The sequence below is a fragment of the Amphiura filiformis genome, chromosome 6 (genome assembly GCF_039555335.1).
Source record: "Amphiura filiformis chromosome 6, Afil_fr2py, whole genome shotgun sequence".
Classification (NCBI taxonomy): domain Eukaryota; kingdom Metazoa; phylum Echinodermata; class Ophiuroidea; order Amphilepidida; family Amphiuridae; genus Amphiura; species Amphiura filiformis.
Genome location: NC_092633.1, coordinates 53,017,956 through 53,041,530, shown reverse-complemented (window position 1 = coordinate 53,041,530; position 23,575 = coordinate 53,017,956). Strand labels below are relative to the sequence as shown.

Genomic DNA, 23,575 nt, shown 5'->3' with positions numbered 1-23,575 from the left:
GCACTGCTGAAAGTTCATGGTGATGTCCTGCGTGAGCTTGATGACAACAAAATGGTGCTCTTAGTTATGCTGGATCTCACAGCAGCATTTGATACGATCGATCACAACACTCTTTTTCACAGACTAGAAACAGCTCTTGGAGTTACAGGTCCACCTCTTGCTTGGTTCCGGTCATACATGTTAAATAGATACAGTCGGGTCTCTATTGATGGCCAATGCTCTAGTGACATCCCTTTAGACTGCGGAGTGCCTCAGGGTTCCATAATGGGGCCTCTGATATTTACAACATACATTCTTCCCCTTGGTAATATATTACGCAGTCACAATTTATTGTACCATATCTATGCCGATGACACTCAAATCTATATATCGTATGATCCCAGGAACCAAGCAGAATGTCTTAGTTCACTCACTTGTATTGAGAGGTGTATAACAGATATTCAAAATTGGATGACATCAAACAAATTGAAATTAAACATGGAGAAAACTGAGTTTCTGATCATTGGATCACCTCACAATTTAAGATCTCATCCTGATCTCACCCTTAATGTTGGTACTGCTGAGATTAAACCTACAAATTCCGTCCACAATCTGGGTGTTATCATGGATTCGGATGGGTCAATGACCAGCCAGGTGGGGGGATTGTGCCGCACTCTTAACTACCAGCTAAGAAACATTGGCGAATCAGGAAATATTTAGATGAGGACACTTGCCATCATATTATCAGGGCTCTTGTTCTATCTCGCCTTGACTACGGAAATTCATTGCTTGCAGGCATCACCAATGCGCAATTTGACAAACTTCAGCGTATTCAAAACAAAGCTGTGCGACTGATTTGCGGTGTTAAGAGACGTGAACACATATCTCCCTACCTGGCGTGGCTTCATTGGCTACCTGTCCGCCAATGTGTTAATTTTAAGTTGCTTGTGTATATGTATCAATCTTTGAATGGCTCACTACCAACATACATCTCCTCCGATATTACTTTTAAATACAACAGTCAAAGCATTTCACATCATTACCTCCGTTCATCCGTTGATCATACTAGGCTCCACATTCCCAAAACCCATCGTTCAACAGGTGACAGAGCCTTTTCCGTTATTAGGCCCCGGCTATGGAACATGCTTCCTCTCTCCATCACAGAAGCTGTTTCCTTATTGTTTTCAAAAACTTTTAAAACACATCTTTTATGTAATTGTAATTTGTAATTATTTCCTTATGTATTTTTTTTTTTTTTTCATTCCAGCCTTGGCTGTAGTTTGTAAAGGCGCTTTGACCTTTAATTAGATAATATGCGCGGTATAAATTGTATATGTATGTATGTATCAAAATATTCCAAGTAATAGTTATTTAATGCTAGTTAATCTTAAAGAGAATGAAAAGTGTCATTTATGTCAAATTAAAGAAACAATTGATCACATGTTCTGGGAATGTCATCAAATAAATTCTTTTTGGAAGGAGATAGAGACATAGTTAAATTGAAAGATAGAGATTCGAATACATATATGTTACAAAAATATAATTTTGGTTCAAAGTGCTAAACTATGTTATTTTGAGTAAGGTATTACTTTAGAAACAGGTTTTCATATGGGAAACCATACATCACCACTTATTTAAAGTAAACAAATTGAAGAAGGAAAATCTTGTTTTCAGAGAAAAAATAAAATGAACATCTTACATATGAAATGGGACGGTTTTGTCTACGAAAGTAATGTAAAAACATGGTAAATATATGTAAATATAATATATTATTGTCTTTCTCGTGTACCCACGGACAAACAAAGTATTTAAATGAATTTAAAAATATGCACAATATTGTACTAGGCCTATATTATGTTGTAAGAGATGTTTTTGTATTTGTGTTGTGTGTGTTGCTCTTATTCTTTCTATCTTTTATTTTCTTTCTTCTCAAGTTTTTTGTCTTTTGTCCTGTTTGAACACAAAATAAATAAATTAAAAAAAAAAAAAAAAAAAATGCTGGAACATAGCGGACAAATTTAAATTACTAAACGAATATCAATGACACAAATATGAAATATAATGACATTAAAATGAATTTCAATTACCGATCAAGTTGATTTCCGGTTTCTGCGAGCGCGATTTTTGGGACAAATTTAAAATGTGTTTTCTGCTTATACCAATGACCAAAGTGCAAAAGTAACTGAGAAAATCTCTTTTTTGTTGATGCCATTTTATCACTTCCGAATGTTTGCCTTGCAAATGGATGCTCCTCAGGCTTAATCAGAATGGATGAGGAAACACATGCAGTAAGGGTTTGAGCCTGCTTTTTTACAAACTGGTTTTGTTATTGGGCGAGATGTGGTACGCCACACTCGCCCTATATTCGCTTGGTTTATGATCTACTTTTCACATGCAGTATTGCAGAAAATATTTGTGCTGTTTCAAACACCTGCAAACATTACGATATGTAAAATAATGTTCTAATTCCAAAATGTAATTTCAAAGTTAATGAAGTTTGAGACATGTGATAAGCTGGTGTAGACTTGCTGGTACTTTTAGGCTTACCATTTCTAAAATTAAATTTAAAATTCGCTTGGTTTATGATCTATTTTTCACATGCAGTGTTGCAGAAAATATTTGTACTGGTTATAACACCTGCAAACATTATGATATGTAAAATATGTAAAATAATGTTCTAATTCCAAAATGTAATTTCAAAGTTAACAAATTTTTGGTAAGCTGGTGTAGATTGGTTGGTAGGCCTACTTTAGATCTATGCCTACAATTTTGACTTTGGAGCATCATATCCATCATTTCGCTAACTGACTCATGGAGAAACATCGCTGTAGTAGCTGCAAATAAAATAATTTATTTGGTGATCCTGATTTTGTAACTACATATCAATTTGTAAGCGCTCTTTAGCAAAGTCATAGTTCATTGAATTAACAACCGTATGACAAAACAGGCGAAAATAGTAACTTTTTGCACAAGATTTACAATTTAAAGAGAATTGGCCATTGCTCATCCCACCGAAATCAGAGTCTCCCGTCAAAATTGAGAGAGTTGTCATCTCTGATGTATGTGTCCCCAACATGCATGTCCCAACACACGTACATGTGGAAAAGAAAGGAAACATCATGTGCCTGCTTGTGCTGAATGGAATGCTATTCTTATATTTATTCCATCGTGTCAACTTACTTCTCTTGATTGTCTTTCAGGAATTTGTGTAGATCTCTGAGTTGTTGTCCTGCCATCTCAGCCAAGAGAGTAGTAAACTTATTCTGCCACTCATTGCAATGACTCAGAAGGGCAAATTTGAGTGGAGAACAATCCAAGAGTACAAACTGGATATTGAGTACTGTTTCTTCCTTCTGCACATTATTGGCAACTTCTGTGTACCTGTATGTAAAAGCAATGGGAAAAGGTGGTCATCAATATGGTGACTTGGACCCTGTTTATATTATGAATAAGTTGCAATTCGAAATTGACCCAAAAAAAAATCAATTTCTACAGAAGATTATTATAGATTTCAATCAGTGGAAATTGACAGTCTTCACAGTAGACAAAATGAAAGATGCAAATAATTTGACCAACTGTTTAGACTAGCGAAAAACACAATTCCAAAGTGACTATGTTGAATCATTCTTCTCATCTACATTTCATAGCAAACTTTGAAGTTCCAATTGAGTAGGAAATGTGCATTTATTCATTAATTACACAATACTTGGCACTGCATTGTGCACCCTGTTGAACACACACTAATGTATAGTTCGGTTCATTCACTTACCTTGCAATGTCAGCATCAAAAGACGACACAGGAGGATTTAAACGTTGATAACGACGGATAAATGCATCCTTGTTGATCTCCCAAATCTCACGATAGCTACAGGAAAATATTTAACAAGAATATCTGTTAATATCTGTACAATCTGTTGGTAGGATTTGTGCCCTCTACAACAAATACAACCTGACTCCATGGGACAAACCTAATCTATTTTTCTTATCACCTCTTAAATTATGGATGGTTCAAAAGGAAACAGCTACGGATCCAAGATCAAAACACATATTACCTGTATACAGATACCCACAACCTATCAAGAACTATATAGGTCCATTATGTTGGGAATTCCCATGAAGTATTGCAGGGGGAAATGTAGGGAATTCCAATGTCATCAGGAGGGGTAAATAATTCTGGAATGACCAAAAATGTGATCCAATTTAAGACAATCTAATCTATCAACTACAGTTACCAGCTCATTCCTAGTTATCAACCTAAATTCCTATTATAATCAAATGTAGCAAACCTTTGACGAGCGCGACTACCGTGATGTTGCAAATGCGGAGCTAAACAACGCGTACGGCGCAAAGTTCATTCATAAATTTCCACTTGGCAACAACAGATTGCCTCAGCAGCCAATCAGAGACAAGTGCGTCCAGCGCAGTAAATACGCGATGTATACTTAAAATACGCGCTCGTCAAAGGTTTACTGCATTTGACTATAAACTTCCCATTATGTGCCACATACTTGTCCCATGTGCTGAGATAGTTGACAAGGTGCTGTGCATTATGTTGCATTCCTGCCTCTATACTTTTCTGAATCTTTTTGGTTTCTTCATCTTTGTCGATAACAACATGAATTGGCTGTGAAATATAAAAAAATACAACACAAATGATAATCAATAAGCTTGTAGTCAATTCATAACATATTCTTACAAGAGAACATGATGAAGAGTTCAGGTAAAAAACACGATATAGGCCAAGTGCTGTCTTGTGGTATTTTTCAGGAATATCATATTCCTGCTGAATCCATGTAGAACCAACTAGCCATGGGTGATATCGCACCATACAATGATATCGGGATATAATTTTCAAAATTGCGTTGCAATATTTTTTAAGCTTTCAACGATGTGCCTACGATGTATAGCATTCAATATGGCGACTGAAATTATCTCCCAGTAATGTATTGCGCGACCCCGAAAGTGACAAATTCAACATGGCGACTTACATACATATGGTGGGATTGCATGTTTTGGAGCAAAACTTAACTTATTTGACTGTATATATAAGTAAATTTGTTAGAATCTGAAATAAAATTTGTGTAAAGCATACTTTTATGTCCTACCGTAAGTAATTTCATTTCAATTGAGCGCTTTTAGAAGGTCAAGTATTCTGTGCTCAAGTTGCTATGGAAAAGCGATATGGAAATCACTGGCGATGCCCATGCTTAAAACCAACACCTTTAAAGGAATATGTGCGAGCACAAATTTAAAGAATAAACATACCTCTTTGTTGGATCGTTTTCTTGTGAGCAGATCTGGTAGTCTCTGGAATACTGAGATGGCTGCAGTCAGATGAGTGCTAGTATTCATCACTATTGTTGCAAGCTTCTTCAGAGTTGGTGAAAACTCATGCTATATGGATGAAAATGATCAAGCAAACTTGTATGAAACATGTACTAATACTGAAATACTGTAAACATTGGCAGTGTATCACTTCCATCTTTGCTCGAGATTATTGAATATGTTTTATCTTTAGGATGATGGCAGTGATTAGTTAGCTCAATCAGTAAGATGTTAGAATCTGGTGCATTTGTGTTTGGCGATGCAAGTCCAAGCCTGGTGCCCATGTTTATTCTCGTGAAATAATTGAGAAAATTGAAATTCCCTAGACAAGGAACTACTTGTTTATAGTCTCGATTACCCATACAAGAACTAAGAGAGCCGATTCTGGCTGCAATGGTTTATTGTATATATACCGCAAACATTCGCCTAATGGTGCTATGGGCTCCCTTGACAAAAATGGAATTTAGAAACAAACTTAAAGTGCCCTCCTATAAAAAATTCCCCAGCAAATAAGGGCACATACCCTTTATTCTTCTTGGGATTTTTAGAGGAGGGAGCTCTCTATTTGTACATGAAATTTACCCCAAGGCAAAGGAGCCCAGGTGTGCCATTAGGCGAATGTTCACGGTATAGGGCATGCACTTCTTAGCTGCAAGTCACAGATTGTTGCCAAATGGTTTATATGGTGTGACTTGGGCCACAGTATTCAGCAAATTCTTGTAAAGTGTGCTAAGGCTAGTGGGTTTACTCATGTTTGTAGCACACTCATTACGCTTCTTTTTTAAAAGTAAATAACATTATTAGGGACTATAGATGCACTATACTTTAGAAGGTCCAAGAACCTCAAATGATGTACTTAAAGTTCATGAGAGCTGCTGGTTTAGGATATGAATAAACCATGAAATATACAAAGTAAAGCAGTTTTGTAATTTCATGGGACCTGGAGTACATTTCATTATTTGTTTGTCCTTTTTTATCCACCTCTGTCCCTACCTTGTCTCCTTCTAACATGACTTTCACCCTAAATAGCGGATTGGGCATAGTCTTGCCATCTCCATTGATTGCACGAGACAACTCCTGTAATGACCACTTCACATTGAGTCGGAAAGCTTCTTCTACCATACGATCCATCTTTTCTGTGTACCGATGCCAGTGGTTCTGAACCTGATCAAATATCAAAGCAAACATTTTGTAAACAAGAGGCGCTAACAAGCAAAATTAATCAATTTTATAAGGTTACAATTATTATAGTTTTATCATTGTAACATATTTCCATGGAGGAAATAGAAAAAAGTGAACACACCCTGGAATTGAACCCAGGACATCAGGTTTGTAAGACCTGCATATTAATCACTTGGCTAAGGTAGCTTCATAATTAGGCAGCTGGTGGATTTGACATATAAGCGGTCATTTAACCCCCTAACTCCTGGTAAGTTGCCCATAGTAGAAAATGGCATAAATAAGAGATAAATGTGCCAATCCTCACATCGCTGTACAGGTAAATAACAAGGAAAAGTGGAGGCTTAAACACTAGAATTTTATAATATCTTAACCTTACAAAATGTGTCCATTCCAGTCGAGTTAACAAATTTCAGAAACCTATGATGCAAATTTGAGGGTCTTATTTGTAAAATGGAAAAAGACAGAGTTTGGTAATTATATAATGGTGAATTTTGGTCTTTGACATTATATCCATACCTCTTGGCCATCTGTTCTGAATACTTCATAAGTCCTCTTCATAATGTTGACTATCTCTTCATGGATGATCTGCAGATGTTTTTGAGCATTGTTACGATGCCTCTGCTGATCCTCTTCAAACTCCAGGTCTTCATAGACCTTCTTCCCATCAATCTTCACCAGCAGGGTCTCGCTGATACGCTTGCAGTCACGAGAGATTGTCAGATTGGCTATTTTGTAATCATCTACTATTGATTGCACCTGATAATGAGAAATTACAAAATGCATGATTTGAGAATAACTCCTTTTCAGTTATGGATTAGGGTTAAGGTTAGGTTTTAGGATTAATGTTAGGTTTAAGGGTTAGAGTTAAGGTTAGGATTAAGGCTAGGATTTAGGGAAGGATTGGGGTTAAGGTTTATGTTTAGAGTTATCTTTAGGATAAAGATTATAGACAGATAAGAGATTAGTGTTAGAATTATAGTTGGGGTTGTGACCAATATTCAAAAGATGCTCTAAACGTGTTACAATTTTGGAATGTTTCTACATTTCAGTAATAATATAGTTCATATTTGATCAAATATTCAGCTGGTGTGATTTAAGGTTTGAAAAATAAAAACAAGTGTTTGTTAATAATAGAGAGTGGTTTGTGGTTCATTTTTAGACAAACTAGTGGTAGTCACATACAACAATTCTTATCACATGTTTTACTCTTTTTTCGAATACGTGAATTGATCAAGCTATTGAATCTTCATAACATTGTCATCAATTTGCTTGATTGGAGGTCAAAATTATTTCACATTGCTGAATATGTGATGCGATCAAGCAAAATCAGTTGGAACTCGAAAATATTAAATTTTCAGTTTCTTATAGGATAATGAAAAGCATAAACAAAATTGGATTTTGCTGAAAACCCAGTTGAAATTGAAAAAAAAAACAGTCCCAAAGCAAAGAGCAATTAAAGAGTTTCCAAAACAACAGGAAACAAAGGAAATATTTCCTTTGTTTGGCTGTATCTCAAAATCAAGTTCCATCTAATTCTGCTTGATCGTATCACATATCGTCAGCCTGCTATGCTAATTGCCTAAGTCATTTTTACATGTTTCTCATTTGCAATTTTGATTTTCAGAGTAATTAAATTGCAAATGATAAACATGTAAAAATGACTAAGGCAATTAGCATAGCAGGCTGACGATATGAAACAGACAAAACATTGAATGCTTCTCAGGCCATGATTCAAAATCTATTGCCGCAACAAATTACTCATTTTAGTTGATCGAAAAATGAATGTGTAGACAAAAATGTGCACTGTACCTTGCTTGAATGCAGTCTGCATTCTCCAATGAAGAAGTCTGATATCCCTTTGGAAGCCCAGGTCAGTTTGGTCAGTCCAGGGTGAATCTTCTTGTCCAGTTGTCTTATACGTTCTCTAAACAGACCTCTCTCCTCCAGTGACAAAGCTGCTATTATTCTATGGTGTGTAAGCAAATAGGACATGATTAGTATTTATTTAATTACTTGAACAATTTGGAATAAGCACTGAACTTAATAGTATACCTAATTCTGTTATTCACCCACAACAGCGATACTTAGTGTTTTGTAGAGAGCCATAAAAAATAAATATCACATTCCATTTAAAGTTTTGTTTGGCATAATTCTCTAACTCTTACTCTAACAGTGACACTCTCAAACACCCCAGGTGAGGTCAAACAAAGAGCAAAAGTTATCATGTACCTTACACTCCCTGCATTTAGAGTTTTAAGGTTACAGTTAGATTAGGGTTACAGTAAGATGGCTCAATGAAGCATCCTCTGTAACATGACAAGAGTAGCATTGATTCTCTTTGAGAAAGTGGAAATCACAACATACATTGTGTGTGTGTTTATGACCATTTATTTTCAACCATTAAATATATACAGGTAGCATGGTTGTGCAACAGTATGTGCAGACGGTATAACCATATCAAAATTTCACTTTTTATGATATAGAGTCATAATATATTTTTGATTCTGGCAATGAAATAATGTTTCAGAGGAAGATGATACTTACCTATTGTAGTCTCTGACCACTAACAGGACGTTTTCCCTGAGATTACGTAGTTCTTCTCGCTTCTGATACACTTCTGTTGCATAGTGAGGAATCTCAAACATGAGTTTCTCCCAGTAATGAATCTCATTAAACATCTTGAGCAAAGACCTAAATGAGTAATAATCAATGAACATAAACAGGTATGTTGAAAATCATCAAGTATGTTATTAATAGATACCAACAATTGATACAAAGCTGAGGCACCATCATAATTTATGCACAAAGAAGCAAAGCAGGAATTTACATTTAGTTGATGCCAACTTTTACACTCATTGCATCCATTTGTTTGATATAATATCCCTTTCTTTTAATTTCCAATAGTCACATTTCATGTTCTTCAAAAAGCACACAAAACACTCAAGAACAAAAACATCTTTTTTTACCTTAGTTCCACATTTCAAAATTCCTCCACCTACCCTTACATTAATATTGACAAGTACAAACGTAAAACATCTTTTGAATAATTATTATGTATCACAGAGCAGTCTGAAAGACTGCTTTTGTTTTGGTGTGGGGGAACACTAAGAAGACCAACTCTGTATTCACAGGTGGCATGCATGGTCATTCTAAAATACAAACTACACAAACTCTTGAAACCATCCCAATGATTACATTTCAAAGAGGCTTTCAAATATCTTCCAAGGAACACACTGCCTTAATTTGAGTTGACCCCCTGAGGGAGTGTCATTCTGTCATTCATTAAGAGATGTTTTGATAAGGTGAAGATGCAATGAAGATGTAGTGTTAATATCAATAAAAAATGTTTGCTAATTTTATTGCAGGGGCTCAAATTTGTCCATCTTTTGGCAGGAACTCTTGGACAATCACAGGTACATACAGGATCACATTGGGCAGGAACATACTCGAATGCATTCTAGCCACAATACAACTTACAGGCCAGTTTAAAATCTGAACTGAACAACCTACACACAATAAGCAAATAATATATTTCATATCACTCATACATAAATTCTAGACAGTTCTGTTCATTGTGGTTAATTACCATTTTATCATTTTTACCATCAGCCTCTCCATGTGATAGTTTTTACCATCATAGTGCTGCTTTGTAGTGCGCCTGCCCTGCGCCAAGCCGTGCGCTGACTCTTAGACTCGCTGATTTAGTTATGGGGTGGACCCCAAAATGCAAAATATATCACCGCAAAAAATGGTGTTATGTTGATGAAAAAATGTATTTCCTACCTTAAATAGTATTTCAAGAATAGAATTTATGTACGAGTGATAAAAAACAAATATTAACTGTCTTAAATTGAAAGATGTATTGTTCCATTCCACTCGCCGTTCCGGCTCGTGGAATGGAATAATCCATCTTTCACCTTGTGATTATATTTGGACCATCACACTCATAGACAGTTAATATTTGTATAATGATAAACCAATCAATCAATCAACAATCAATCAAAATAATAATACTTTAAGAATCGCAAATCAAGGTTTTCTGCTGGCTTAGTTTCACAGTTGCATATGGCATGATTACACAAATATAAGGCAAAAAAATTGTATGTCTCAAAGCTGCCATGTACATTTATTTCAGAAAAATTGGTCAATTTTTGTTTTTGACAATTTGTTTGGTTTTTACAAAAATATTGGTAAAAGCAAGAATTGTGTGATTAAGGGCTGGGGTATGAACGTTTGGACAGTATTTATTTTGGGACATCAGAGCACATCAGACATATCGAATTGCATTCTGAATACGAAGAATGTCATTCTGATATCAAATAAGTTTGATTTTTTTGAAATTCGCAATTTAATACACATTTTATGGCAAATCATTAAAAATTGATATTTTTGATATTTAACAGTACTTGAAGTAAACTTTATAATTCTGATGATTTATACTTAAAGTGTATGTAGGTGGGATGAAAAGCCGACGATCAATTGAAAATTTTGACCTTTACATATTGAAGATATGGATTTTTTTTCCCAAAACACCAAAAAAAATTAGGTCTTTTGGGGAAAAAATCCATATCTTCAATATGAAAGGTCAAAATTTTCAATTGACCGTCGGCTTTTCCTCCTGCTACATACACTTTAAGAATATGTCATTAGATTTATATAATTTACATCGAGGACTGTTATATATCAAAAATTTGAAAAATATCAAATTTTTATAATTTGTCATAAAATTTGTATTATATTGTGATTTTCAAAAAATGAAAATTATTTGATATCAGAAAGACATGCTTCGTATTCAGAATGCAATTCGATAGGTCCGAGGTGTTCTCATGTCCCACAAAAAATACTGTCGAAACACAATAAACGCTCATTTTAGATCCCTTAACAATATAAAAATTAGTGAAAATATTTCATTATGTATATAATATAAGATTTTGACTCAGTTTGAGCAGTTTGAGTCGGTGGACGGGGGAAGGGGGAAAAAACTGCATAGGATTTTAAAATCTTCACAAGCTTTGAGACATACAATAAGTACAATTACACAAAATATACATAACAAACAACAAATGTTGAATTTATTCTTTTCATTACTGTAACAGTATCTGGACAGATGGAAATACAAGGAACTGAAAATAAAAAATACTGTTTGGTTAGTTGGTATGGGTGCTGTTATATATATGACAGCTCATGGCTAGGTACAATGGTATTAAATCAAATCCAAATAAAAGACACCTGCTATTATACATATGTACACATGTATGCATGGTGGGGTCACTATTCATGGTATGAACATGTGAGGTGATCAAGCTAAATGAGTCATTTGCTGCTGCAATGTTCAGAAAGGCAGCTGAAAAGTGTAACAGTGTTTTGGGCACTGCCAGCTAAATGATCAGACTCTATGAACTATTTTAATTGATTACAAAGAGGGTTGTATCATATATTGAGCCAATCAGAGATATGATAAGAATAGTCAGCAGGGCTGAAGGAGATTGAGCTTGCTGAGAGCTCTAAAAGCTATATTTTGATTGGTTACTCAGATGATTATATCTTGTAATTAACCAATCTGAGGCACTTTAAGAAAGGTGGTAGTTCTCAGCGGGTTAATTCATTACTGAATGAAACATTAAAACATTTTCAGCCAAACAAACCTACATCCAATTTTGATAGCATTTTCAGCATAACCCACTCCAGGTAAATAAGCACAAGTATATTGAAGGTAGGTTACCTGATAGACAGCCTCACCTCTTCCCCCAACCCTTTTACACCATCCAAATTGATATTTTACCATCAGAAGAAGCCAACAGTACATATTGTCACTTCTAATATCCAAATTGCTGGTGCAATTAAGGGCTGGGGTATGAACGTTTGGACAGTATTTATTTTGGGACATCAGAGCACATCAGACATATCGAATTGCATGCTGAATACGAAGAATGTCATTCTGATATCAAATAATTTTGATTTTTTGAAATTCGCAATTTAATACAGATTTTATGGCAAATCATTAAAAATTGATATTTTTGATATTTAACAGTACTTGAAGTAAACTTTATAAATCTGATGATTTATACTTAAAGTGTATGTAGGTGGGATGAAAAGCCGACGATCAATTGAAAATTGTGACCTTTAGTATTGAAGATATGGATTTTTTTCCCAAAACACCAAAAAAAAATTAGGTCTTTTTGGGAAAAAATCCATATCTTCAATATGAAAGGTCAAAATTTTCAATTGACCGTCACTTCTCCTCCTGCTACATACACTTTAAGAATATATCATTAGATTTATATAATTTACTGAGGACTGTTATATATCAAAAATTTGAAAAATATCAAATTTTATAATTTGTCATAAAATTTGTATTATATTGTGATTTTCAAAAATGAAAATTATTTGATATCAGAAAGACATGCTTCGTATTCAGAATGCAATTCGATAGGTCCGAGGTGCTCTCATGTCCCACAAAAAAACTGTCGAAGCATAATAAACGCTCATTTTCGATCCCTTAACCTCAACAAAATTTTGGAATGAGAATGTTTGGGTGACAGGCTTCCATGCAAGGTATAAAACATCAGGTGGATCACCTGCACACCTTCAAATGGAAGAACTGAAATCAGCATTATGGCACAAATGACTCAATTTGCTTGATCACATCACAAATAAGCAATAATCTATTGGATATAACACTAGCACACATAACTCTCTTGTAGTTCAGATACTTTACCAATTCTTGTTATGCCCATATTCAGGATCACCACTGTTAAATTAATAAGTACACAGCTTATATTTAATACCAATAGAATTACAATGTAAACACTTTGGATAATTATCACTCATGCTTCAGACCAGATATCATTTCAAATAGTCTGCATTGTTAATGTAACCAATGTACATGTATTAACATCAAAGGACCTGTTATTAGTGCTTATAAATAAAACAAGATTTTACTGCAAAAATGCAATTACTAACGTGTTGTTCATTTGTGTGTTTGAAATTGGTAGTAAAAACAAACCTTAGTTTTTAACACTTATGCCTGTTTCTTGTGTGTGTGTGGTTTTTTTCACGATTGTGTGGGGTGTGTTGGTGGGGTGTGTGTACATGCGTACCATGTCACCTACCTGTCAAAATTCATGTCCAGCATGGCTGATTTTTCTTGACTGCGACACAAGAGTGGCGTTTCAAGTAGCTTAACACAATCCTTATCAACTGTTGTTGTCCACTCATTGAAAGTCTTCCTTATGAATTCATCAAGCGCAGTGCTAAGCTGAGTGTATTGGGAACGGGTCTCTGCTCCACTTCCGATATTTGGAAGGAAGTATGCTTCATCCAATATCTATCAGAAATAAGTCAAATTCCAAAATGTTATGATACTATTAAACTGGATGGCCACATTGTGTAATATAGCCTAAAAGATGTACCATATATAAAATAGTATTTAACTAATTTAGCAAGCTTTCAATGAACAACAATTGCTTTTTGTTACTGTACGATTCTGTCGGTCCGAGTGTTGCCATTATTTGGCTATTTTGTGGCTACTCCTCAGCCTCCCTCCGACACTCAAGTGAAAAACTGATTTTGCAGTGAATGGAAAAGTTAACAGAATTTGAAACAGCAGCCTAATCTTTTCATGAACAAGTTCTAACTTGTAACATATAGTCCAAATTGATATTCTCCCAATTTCTGCTCAAGAAAATGTAATTTCCCTATACACTCCAATGCAAAGTTTTAATATGGATCTGGAGAGTAAGATTGATAAATGGAGCAATAGATTGGATGTACGACCGACAGAACAGATCATTATATACAAAATACATGATCAACTAAATGGAATAGCATCAAAATGTTAAGATATAAGAAATGCCCTCTTGATTCCTGCCAGATGAATTTCAATGAAATAATCGATTTTGATTCCGGCAAACCATGACAAAATTGAGCCCTACTAAGCATAACCTTATACACATTACCTCCATAGTCCTATCAATGCGATGTTTGAGTGATCGTGCCCACTGTGACTGACCCGCATATTTAGGTGCCAGCGGCCCGCCACTTGAAGTCTTCCTTGTCAGCTCTTTCTTGACCGAGTTTAGTTCATCGTTGAATAGGGAGTAGACCTCAACAGTCTTCTTGTCAATGGTTCTCCTTATTGCCTGTAATTATATTGATTCGGAAAACAGGTGTTATAAAATATGTGGCAAAACCAGTTTAGATATTGATATAAAGATTGGAAAAGCCTTAAAATGACACCATATGTATACCTTTAAATATATTATGCAACATATCAATGGTTCTTTGGATATTAATGTCATTGCAATTCTGAGAGATAAAGCAATGAATTTTTCCGATTACACAGATTGACTTTACTTAGTGCTCACCGTACATTTGGTCTGACAAATTGGACTATTACATTTAAAATCCATACACTATGACCTTAATCTTCCACACAAGGAGTGTGAATTTTAAATTGGTGGTGACTGTATTCAATGTGGTAATTACATTCCCTAAAGCTAGAAGCTAGTCAAAATCTCAGTTAGTGTATGTGATCCACTATTCAAGCTTACCTCTCTAGATGAGAGATGTTGGAAAGCATCCAGCAATTCTACTCCTTGTTCAACGGTGGTGACTGTCTCAAATGCTGTGGTGATCACATTCTGCATCATCACTTCCAAATCCTTGATGCCAGCACGGAATCTACAACACAAAATCATGCAAACTATTAGTTGAAAAAGTCAGAGAAATTTTAAATTATGGCTGCACCCTCAACCATAATCCTATAAACCCAAACCACAATCCATTAATCCTAACTCTAATCCTAACCTAAAACCTAAGCCTCAACCGTAACCCAGTTACTTATCCTAATCCTACTCTCTGTAGTCTTGCATAGAAGCAAAATCATAGCACAAGGCCCCAAGCCTAAGTTTAATGAAATTCTCAGATCAGTCATTGCTGATCAGTCAGATAAACTGCAAATATGGGATAACCTTATTCTCTGCAAATAGCATGACACTCTATTCGCCGATCACACAGTCATCTCAAAGGTGCAGGATTTATATCATGGTGAACCTTTTCTGGGTAAACTGAGAGTCACATGTTCAAACTCGACAAAAAGTCCTTACAATTGGATATATAATTTTAAATGCACACTGCAACTTTTGTCCACAAAAGGGGACATTTTTGTGGATATAGCAGAGCACATTGCTTGATCTGTATACCTATTGTAATCATCATGCCATGTTGTTGCTTTCACATCCAAGATTGTCTTCTTCACATCTCGTAAGATCTGTATATTCTTGTCAAAAGCGCCCTCTATCTCAAGGAGACTTCTGGTGACTTCAGGTCCACGCTGCCCAGCAAAGCAAGGCAAAGGAGTCTTGTTGCCTTCTTCCATGCGAGCAAAATGCATCTGACACTCGCAAACCTGATCATGAAGAAAAAGCAAATATCATACCATTACCATTTATTATTATTTAGTAATCATCATCAGCAAGTTTGCTATATGCATACCATCATCAACTTATTTGTACCATCATTAACTTTGTCAAATATTTGCAACATTATCATCTTCTTATGCTAAAGTAAAACACATTGATTGTTTCCTGTAGGTGGTCAAAAACCAAGTTGCAAGGTGTCTTTGTTTTAAATTGTTTATTTTTATGTCAGGATTTGTAGTAAAAATATCTTTTTTGTTTAAATTAAAAGTTTTTGTTTTCTCAAATAACAAATTGGGAAATTCAGTACAATTATGCAATTCCAGTTGAAATCCATACATCCCCTATGTAAGCCATGGCCTTAATCATCCACATGAAATGATTTTATCAGCCTTATTAAAATAGAAGCAGATATAACATACCTCTAGTAAATCTCTACATCGCTGAACAAATGCATCCACCTGTGCAAAGATGCTAGTCTGATCTAACACCCAACCAGTCGTTGAAAACCTGTGGTGCATCTGGCGAATCTAGAAACCAAACCAACACCAATTAACTACAATACATTCACTCCATACAGCAACCTATGCCATTCATTCATGTATAATCATTATTTTTGCTCCCTATTTTTACCTGTATTTCAATTTCATACAGCTTCCTTGTTGGCCTGACTGGATCATCTCATATCACATATTGTCATGTGTACCAGCTACATTGGACTTGATTACGCAGGTATATCTATAAATATCTACAGAAATTCTGAACAGGTTTCCCTAGTTTTTAGATGAGACAAAAGGGAGCCAGAAATTTTAATGATTGTGTTGTCACATTTTTGTACCATAACAGATGTGGAAATAGGAGTATAAACTGACCATTAGATACCAGTTGTAGTCCTACTGTATATGGCATATTGGATGGCCTAGGGGAAAGTTAGCCCATATTTGCAAGACTATCCTTGCCTTCAAGGTGAAACAAACCTACTCATGTTACCCTCTGGCCATGGGCTGGCCTGGTGTCAGATCTTACCCAGTGAAAGATGACATTCCAATATGCACCTTTAATGATCAAATTGTCTGATCAAAACAGTTCAATTAGACTTATCTAAGGCCTTTGATACGATACATCATAGTATTTTACACTACAGATTCGGAATTAAGTAATAAGATACAAGAAAAGCACTTACCAGTGTGTAGGTTTCTCTCCATGACTTGCAGCATTCTATACTCTCATTCAAACTCTGTATAGAAGACTTGACACAGCCATCAAACAGTTTATCAAGGGAGATTTCAGCACAACATCTCTTGATGATTTCATTGCTCACCTGATAAAATCATAACAACATTAAAAATGAGAATAAATGCTGTATCATCACAATTTGATAGGTTTTTTTAAATTTCTTCTTTATCCTAGGTCTATATTCAAAGAGAAATTAAGGTCCCTCTGTTCATCTATATGACACAGCAATTAGGTAATGTGACCCATCGATGGGTCAAATCACAACAAAAGTCAGACAACAAATGATAGACTTTAATGTTCCTCTTCTGTTAATTGGAGGGAGTTGTTTAATTTATTATGCGTATTCCCTATGCTGGTAATTAACAAATCAGATACTGTATTAAAGTGAATTTTTATGTGAGAGAGTCAGAGTGTTAACTTACCTTCCTAAACAACCCAGTCAGTCTCTCTCTGCTCTTGTAATGGTCAGAGTTGACCCATATCATACGGATTTTGTTGATGAGTGCAGGTAACATAGCTGGTATATCTGCTGGTTTGGCTTCAGCCAATTGTTGGCATTGTTCTTTTAGTGTATTCAGAAATCTCAGATTACTCTGAGCTTGTGCTGAGCCATCCTTTAAGACAAATTAAATGATAGCAAAATTAAATGCAGTTGGAAATTATCTTTTTCAACCTATGATTTGCCATGTCATGTAGCAACCATCTGCATATTAACTTTGAAAAATGAAATTAATTTATAAAAAAAAGGGTTTTTGGGATGTACAGACAAACTATTTTCTGGGCCTAGTCATATTGCTTTTTCTGTGATGAACTCAGGTTTTTGCTGAAAAACATGTTTTAAATATCAATTTTATTGCTTCATAACAATGAAACATACTTTTTACCACATTAATGAGAATTTTAATGCTCAGAACATCTGGAATATGTAATCAAATAAACCAACCAATTCATACTAACTTATCTAAGTGGGTGACGGATCCATTTCCTGACAATCAACCTGGCCCTGGACAGGTGGCTGAGTACATGTGTGCTGCATGGGACAGGAGCAGGCTATGATGGGGTTACAGGGGTATCACCCCTTTATTTTTATACAGATACCTCACAAGTTTTGATAAGTTCATCATTAAAAAAAACATTTCAAAAATATTTTTTCCATTTCTGGAGTTAATTTTATAGTTCCATTTCATGGCTACATCCATGTAGACTTGGTTTTTGGGAGACCAACTTCACCCATCTCCTCTGAATTTGATGAAGCCTAACATCTTACCTGGATAGATTTAGAGAGTTTCTTGAAAGGCCCCACATAGGAAGATTTGGAGAGTTCTAGTATGGCTTGTACCCTCGTTACACCTGGTTTTTGTAGCTGCTCACTAATTCCAGATAAATCTGTACACCTGTTATGCCAGAACTCAATTTCTTCCAATGGGCCGGCATTTTCTGATGTCTCTATCGCATCTTGCGAGGCTAACACTTCCTTGATTTGTCTTGTCCAATGAACCATTGCAGCTAAAATGAAATCAAACATGTAATCTTTGAGTTATCAGGATATAAAATATTTGTAAATGATACAGGTTGTTGTTCTTGTTGTTTTCTTTATTCATCTAAATAAATGAGAGACTAAGCAATGATTTTATGATCATGGGATATTAGCATTTAGATGTGTTGAATTGCCTAAAATGGAAGTTCAATAGCAAAAAGAAAAAGAAAGTATACCACATTAGATTATCTACAAGAGCTTTGAGACCAAGGATTAATTTGCTTGGGCATTATACTGAAATGCACTACAATGACTACATGCAAAAACTTTTGTAACACTCATAGGCATGAAAATTACAAACTATGGTGCCAATCATTGTTCCATTTGGGCTTTTGTCAAAAAATTGCAGAAGTACACTTTTAAATCCCAAAAGTAACAATCCAATATTGCGGATTTGCCATACTGTGACATATGAGGCTATACAGAGTCAGAGCTCTTCTGGTCAAATTTCTTTGCTTATGACACATTTCTGCACCATACTTTTCCCCCTATATCCCATCATGCAGGGTACCATACACTGTACTCTCATCACCAGGCACGAGATAATATATGCGACACATAAAGTCTGACATTTGAAGAGATTGCGGTCATGAAAATATTGCAAGCGGTACCCTGGAATAGTGAATGATAATAGAGTAAAAGGTCTATGCGGTATGTATATAATATTAATAAAACTATAGGAAAATTACTTAATTTGTGTATATCGTGGAACATACTCTCTGCGTGGCTGTGTGTAGTAAGCTGTTGTACGCAGATAACCTTGCAATATGGACGCGTACAGTACCACTGTACGCTCGTGTATTAGCATGATTAGTCGCGGAGTAACAAGCGTAGTTGAATGTTCCACGATGTACACAAATTTAATAATTTTTCTATAGTAACCTACTTTCAAGTCTTTGCACTAGCTCCTTGTCTTTGGCAGCCTTCTCTGGTGGTATACCCAATCCTTCATTGGGAATGTACAGTACTGTATGACCTTGCATTTTGTAGTGGGTGTCAGTAATACTGGCCATGAAGCGATGAAGTTGTGCTGAAAAGTCATTTTTAATACCTGAGAGTGACATGGTTAAGGAATGCAAAATGGTGTACCATAGACACATTGAATTACATGTACCCATTTTGAGGTTATTGACTACACTACAATTTATTCTGTATTGTGTTGGTGCGCCTTACATGCAAGCCGTGCATGGCTGTTAATTCTTTACTCTACCAAAGACCTACATATTAAATTCTACAGACTAAATATATTTTCCAGTCTTTTAATTTCCCATTTCTGAATTTAAATGCAAAAAACAAGAAAATTGAATCCTCAAAACAATTCCTGCTGTACAGTACCATTTGAATGGATGTAATTTTTGGAAAAACATTGCGAGAAAATACACACAAAAAACAAATTAACCACAGTATAACAAATAAAATAAATAATTAATTAATTTCAAAGATACTGCATGAAATAATCATGTATAACTCATACAACATATAACATGAATATCAAAGGATACTATCAGGCCACGATGTGTTGTCGAAAAACAAAGGGGCATAAATACTCTGCATTAAACGCAACAAGCTCTCAATATGGCCGCTTCTCACCGTGCCATACTGCACCTCCATATCAATGTTCTCAGAAGTGATTATAACACCTTCCCTTTTGATAAAAAAGCATAGTTCTTCTACTGGTTGTGGTGCAATGGAATAATCTACCACCAAACCCATTTGTGGGTCAACAAAGACTATCATAAGGCGTGGACGTACAGCGGCGCCATCTCTTTGATCACCAGAGGTGAAGAAATCCTCAATGGTTTGGTCATGTTCAGGTTTCCACATCTCTGGTTGGAGACCGCTTAGAACGGCACGTTCTTTCACATACTGTTTCTGTAAATATGGTTAAAGGAAATGTATCAATTTGTTTCAACTGTTTGGTACATTAGATTAGTTATGCACTATTAATTACATTTAAACTTTACCATATAGGCAAAATATCTAATACTTGATTCATGAGAGGATGTACCTTCTGCATCAGTGTAATTTTTGGGGAATAACAAGATCGCGCGACCTACATGATGGAACCTTGACCTTATCTAGCAACTACCGTATTTAAAAACCATGATTGGTCAATTCTCAAAAGCTGTGTTTGCGCTGTAAAAGTGTGGTCTTTGCACAGTACACTCGACACAAATATCTCTGCCTATCCAAATTGGCTCTCATGATCGAGAATGAGATATTTTGCCTATAAGATAACTGCAGAATGAACAGTTAGCCAAATAATTTGATCCATTATGTAGGGGAGAAGCATTGCGAAAGTCATCTGATTGAGGGGCACCTGGCCTGATGAAGGGACATCAGCCATATTTTGGCAATGTTTAATGGAATTTTTCAAATATTTACTTTGTTTAGGGGACACATGACAGGTGACCCATGCCCCAATGATTATATATGCTCCGGGTATGGGGGAGCAAAGGAGCCATGAGCACATAGGTATTGATTCAAATAAGTAACTCTGGATTTCACAATTTAACACCAGATTTTGTTCATAAATTTTAAGTGATAAGTGAGATTGGGTTTATTTGACCTACCACATCCAGTGGTGTTTTCTCTCCTCCTTCAGGTACTGATTCGCCATTGAGCTGGTCCTCATGATCTGAAGCTTCTCCTAAAACGTCAGTGTACGATTAAAATAAGATTGAGATTGAATGTATGATGACATAATATGTTATGTTCAAAATCAATATAAATATATGTATACACAGATCAGCTATGAGCTGGTACCCAAGGTTTCACGCCTACGGCAAACAGAAATGTATAGAGCACTCTGAACTGGTACATGTGTATGTAACTTTTACAATTTATGTTCAAAATCAATAGTTTGTAATGGCAAATTTCCAATGGGGTCTTTCCTATCATTTTTTTCTCAACTAAAGATTTCACTATTTTTCCTTTCTATTTTGTTTTTTGCTTTATTAAATTGTCTTTTTACTTCTACTAGTCAGTCACAGCATCACCATCAGGTCAAATAATTACATTTGTACAGACGGAATCATGTGGCGCACCATCATGCGCTAGATTACAAATAAACTGAATTAATAAAATAAAATTCACCTCGGTCTAGAGATATCTTTCCATTCCATTTAATTTAATGATTCCATAATTTTATACTTTATATCTCCTGTTGTATTTTGAAATCATATCTTTATATTATTTTGTATCCATGAGTATATATTCTACATGTAATTTTATATTTGTGTATGAATATTTTGCTGTGAAACCTAGTCAATTCAATCAATCAAAATCTATCAATAGTATCATATCATGTTTCGTTTTCTGTGTGTAAGGATTTATGAACTTTTTTTTTTACAAACAAGTTTCTTCACAATGAGACGTTGGAGAATGTAAGTAAAATTATAGTGGTACATGTTTAAGGCTTTTACAAGACTTACTTGATTTTGAAGGGTCTGGGCTTGCATTATTATTTTCATTCTCATTTGTTTCTCCATTGACTAGTGGTTGTTCTTCCTGCCCTTCATTTGGCATATCTGTTTCAACACTGCTTTCTGCTGCATCCATCTTGTACTGTTGGTGCATTTAATTGAACAAGAAGACCATAAACCTGGAGTAGGTAACACATGAAAGACAACTGTTTATTCTGTAAAATTTTAACCATGTAACACAAATTACACCACCTTATGACATGCCACCACTACAGTGTAGTGTGTCATTATTTTTTGAGAAAAATGCAATTTAGTCACAAATTTATCAAGTGGTGTAGTACCACCTTAAACTGGAGGCTTGCGAGGGTGGACTAGTTTTTGTTTAGAGCAGGGTCTTGCAATAGAGATGACTTGATTCTTGAATTTGAACTTAGAGTTAACAGTTAAGGGGTCTGGTTGCGAAACAGTTGACTGCTGAAAGCTTGTTCCATGTCAAGTTAATGGTGCGCGGAATGTCGGAAAGAATGAGTTCGCATACATGTCTGTAGATCGAGTCGGGATTACAACTGGTAATAAAGCATGAGAGTATAGTAGAGTAGTGCGCTCAGCCTCTGTGAGACTGTGACTGTGACAGTGACAGGCACAACGCCGCAAGCCAACAACAACGCCTCTTAGTCTTACTAGCGATGTTAATCCGACCTAGTACAAGCCTCAGCACACTTTACAACTACCATGACTACTGACTATAATGTAAGATAGTAAATGTAAAACTGTATTTAAAAGCATCTCAAGCTAGAGCTACCTCTCGATAGCCAACACACATGCACAGGCATGACAGGGTTCTATTTCAAGACTGAGGAATTCGTCACCTCCGCCTCATCATTTGAAAAACACTCACTCATGCACTGGCACTGCGACGCGACTGTCTGTGCCTGTGGGGCAAGCGACCCGGTAAGCTTCATGTCTAAACTACGCACAAACTGCCAGTCTCACGCAACCTTCAACGTGCATCGTACAATAAAAATAAATTTTATAATATCCACTAATTTAAAAATTAATTAAATAAAGTTACATACCACGACAGAGTTCACTTTTTTCTCATGTTAGTTCTGTACTTATTTGCCTAATTGATTGAACTTGTTGACGATCACTGACGATTGCCTTGACAACAAAAGAGTTTTCAAATAAATATATCTTACGGTATATGCAAACTTCCTATACCTCCCAAGCAATGTGTGCTGGATTATAAAGTACTTAGGCTATTTATTGGGTGAATAACAGGCGAATAACCAGGGTAGGCATGACACGAGTAAATAACATTATTCAATTTTATGAAAATCACAATTGGTTCTTTGAGAGCTCTTCTTTAGGCCCAAATTGTTTTGTTTGTCCTCGTCCGCCCGACCGTGTACCCTGGTCCCGACCGTTTTTGTTTGTTTGTTTTATTTTTTTATTTTTGAATTTTTTCAAAC

General features: G+C 35.5%; 1 protein-coding gene across 1 annotated transcript in view; it reads right to left on the bottom strand.

Annotated features, from left to right (window-relative positions):
• LOC140155604 (dynein axonemal heavy chain 2-like) overlaps positions 1 to 23,251 on the bottom strand; it is a 106,859-nt gene extending 83,608 nt beyond the window's left edge. The window contains 21 exon segments of the mRNA XM_072178517.1: positions 3,160 to 3,360; positions 3,749 to 3,844; positions 4,488 to 4,603; positions 5,245 to 5,373; positions 6,298 to 6,468; positions 7,003 to 7,242; positions 8,296 to 8,452; positions 9,031 to 9,177; positions 13,599 to 13,813; positions 14,445 to 14,627; positions 15,039 to 15,168; positions 15,690 to 15,895; positions 16,328 to 16,435; positions 17,089 to 17,226; positions 17,564 to 17,755; positions 18,409 to 18,647; positions 19,565 to 19,729; positions 20,181 to 20,550; positions 21,252 to 21,328; positions 22,113 to 22,282; positions 23,180 to 23,251. Coding sequence (XP_072034618.1) covers positions 3,160 to 3,360; positions 3,749 to 3,844; positions 4,488 to 4,603; positions 5,245 to 5,373; positions 6,298 to 6,468; positions 7,003 to 7,242; positions 8,296 to 8,452; positions 9,031 to 9,177; positions 13,599 to 13,813; positions 14,445 to 14,627; positions 15,039 to 15,168; positions 15,690 to 15,895; positions 16,328 to 16,435; positions 17,089 to 17,226; positions 17,564 to 17,755; positions 18,409 to 18,647; positions 19,565 to 19,729; positions 20,181 to 20,550; positions 21,252 to 21,328; positions 22,113 to 22,257 — 3,425 coding nt within the window. The 5' untranslated portion in view covers positions 22,258 to 22,282; positions 23,180 to 23,251.
• Between the last annotated feature and the right edge of the window lie 324 nt (positions 23,252 to 23,575).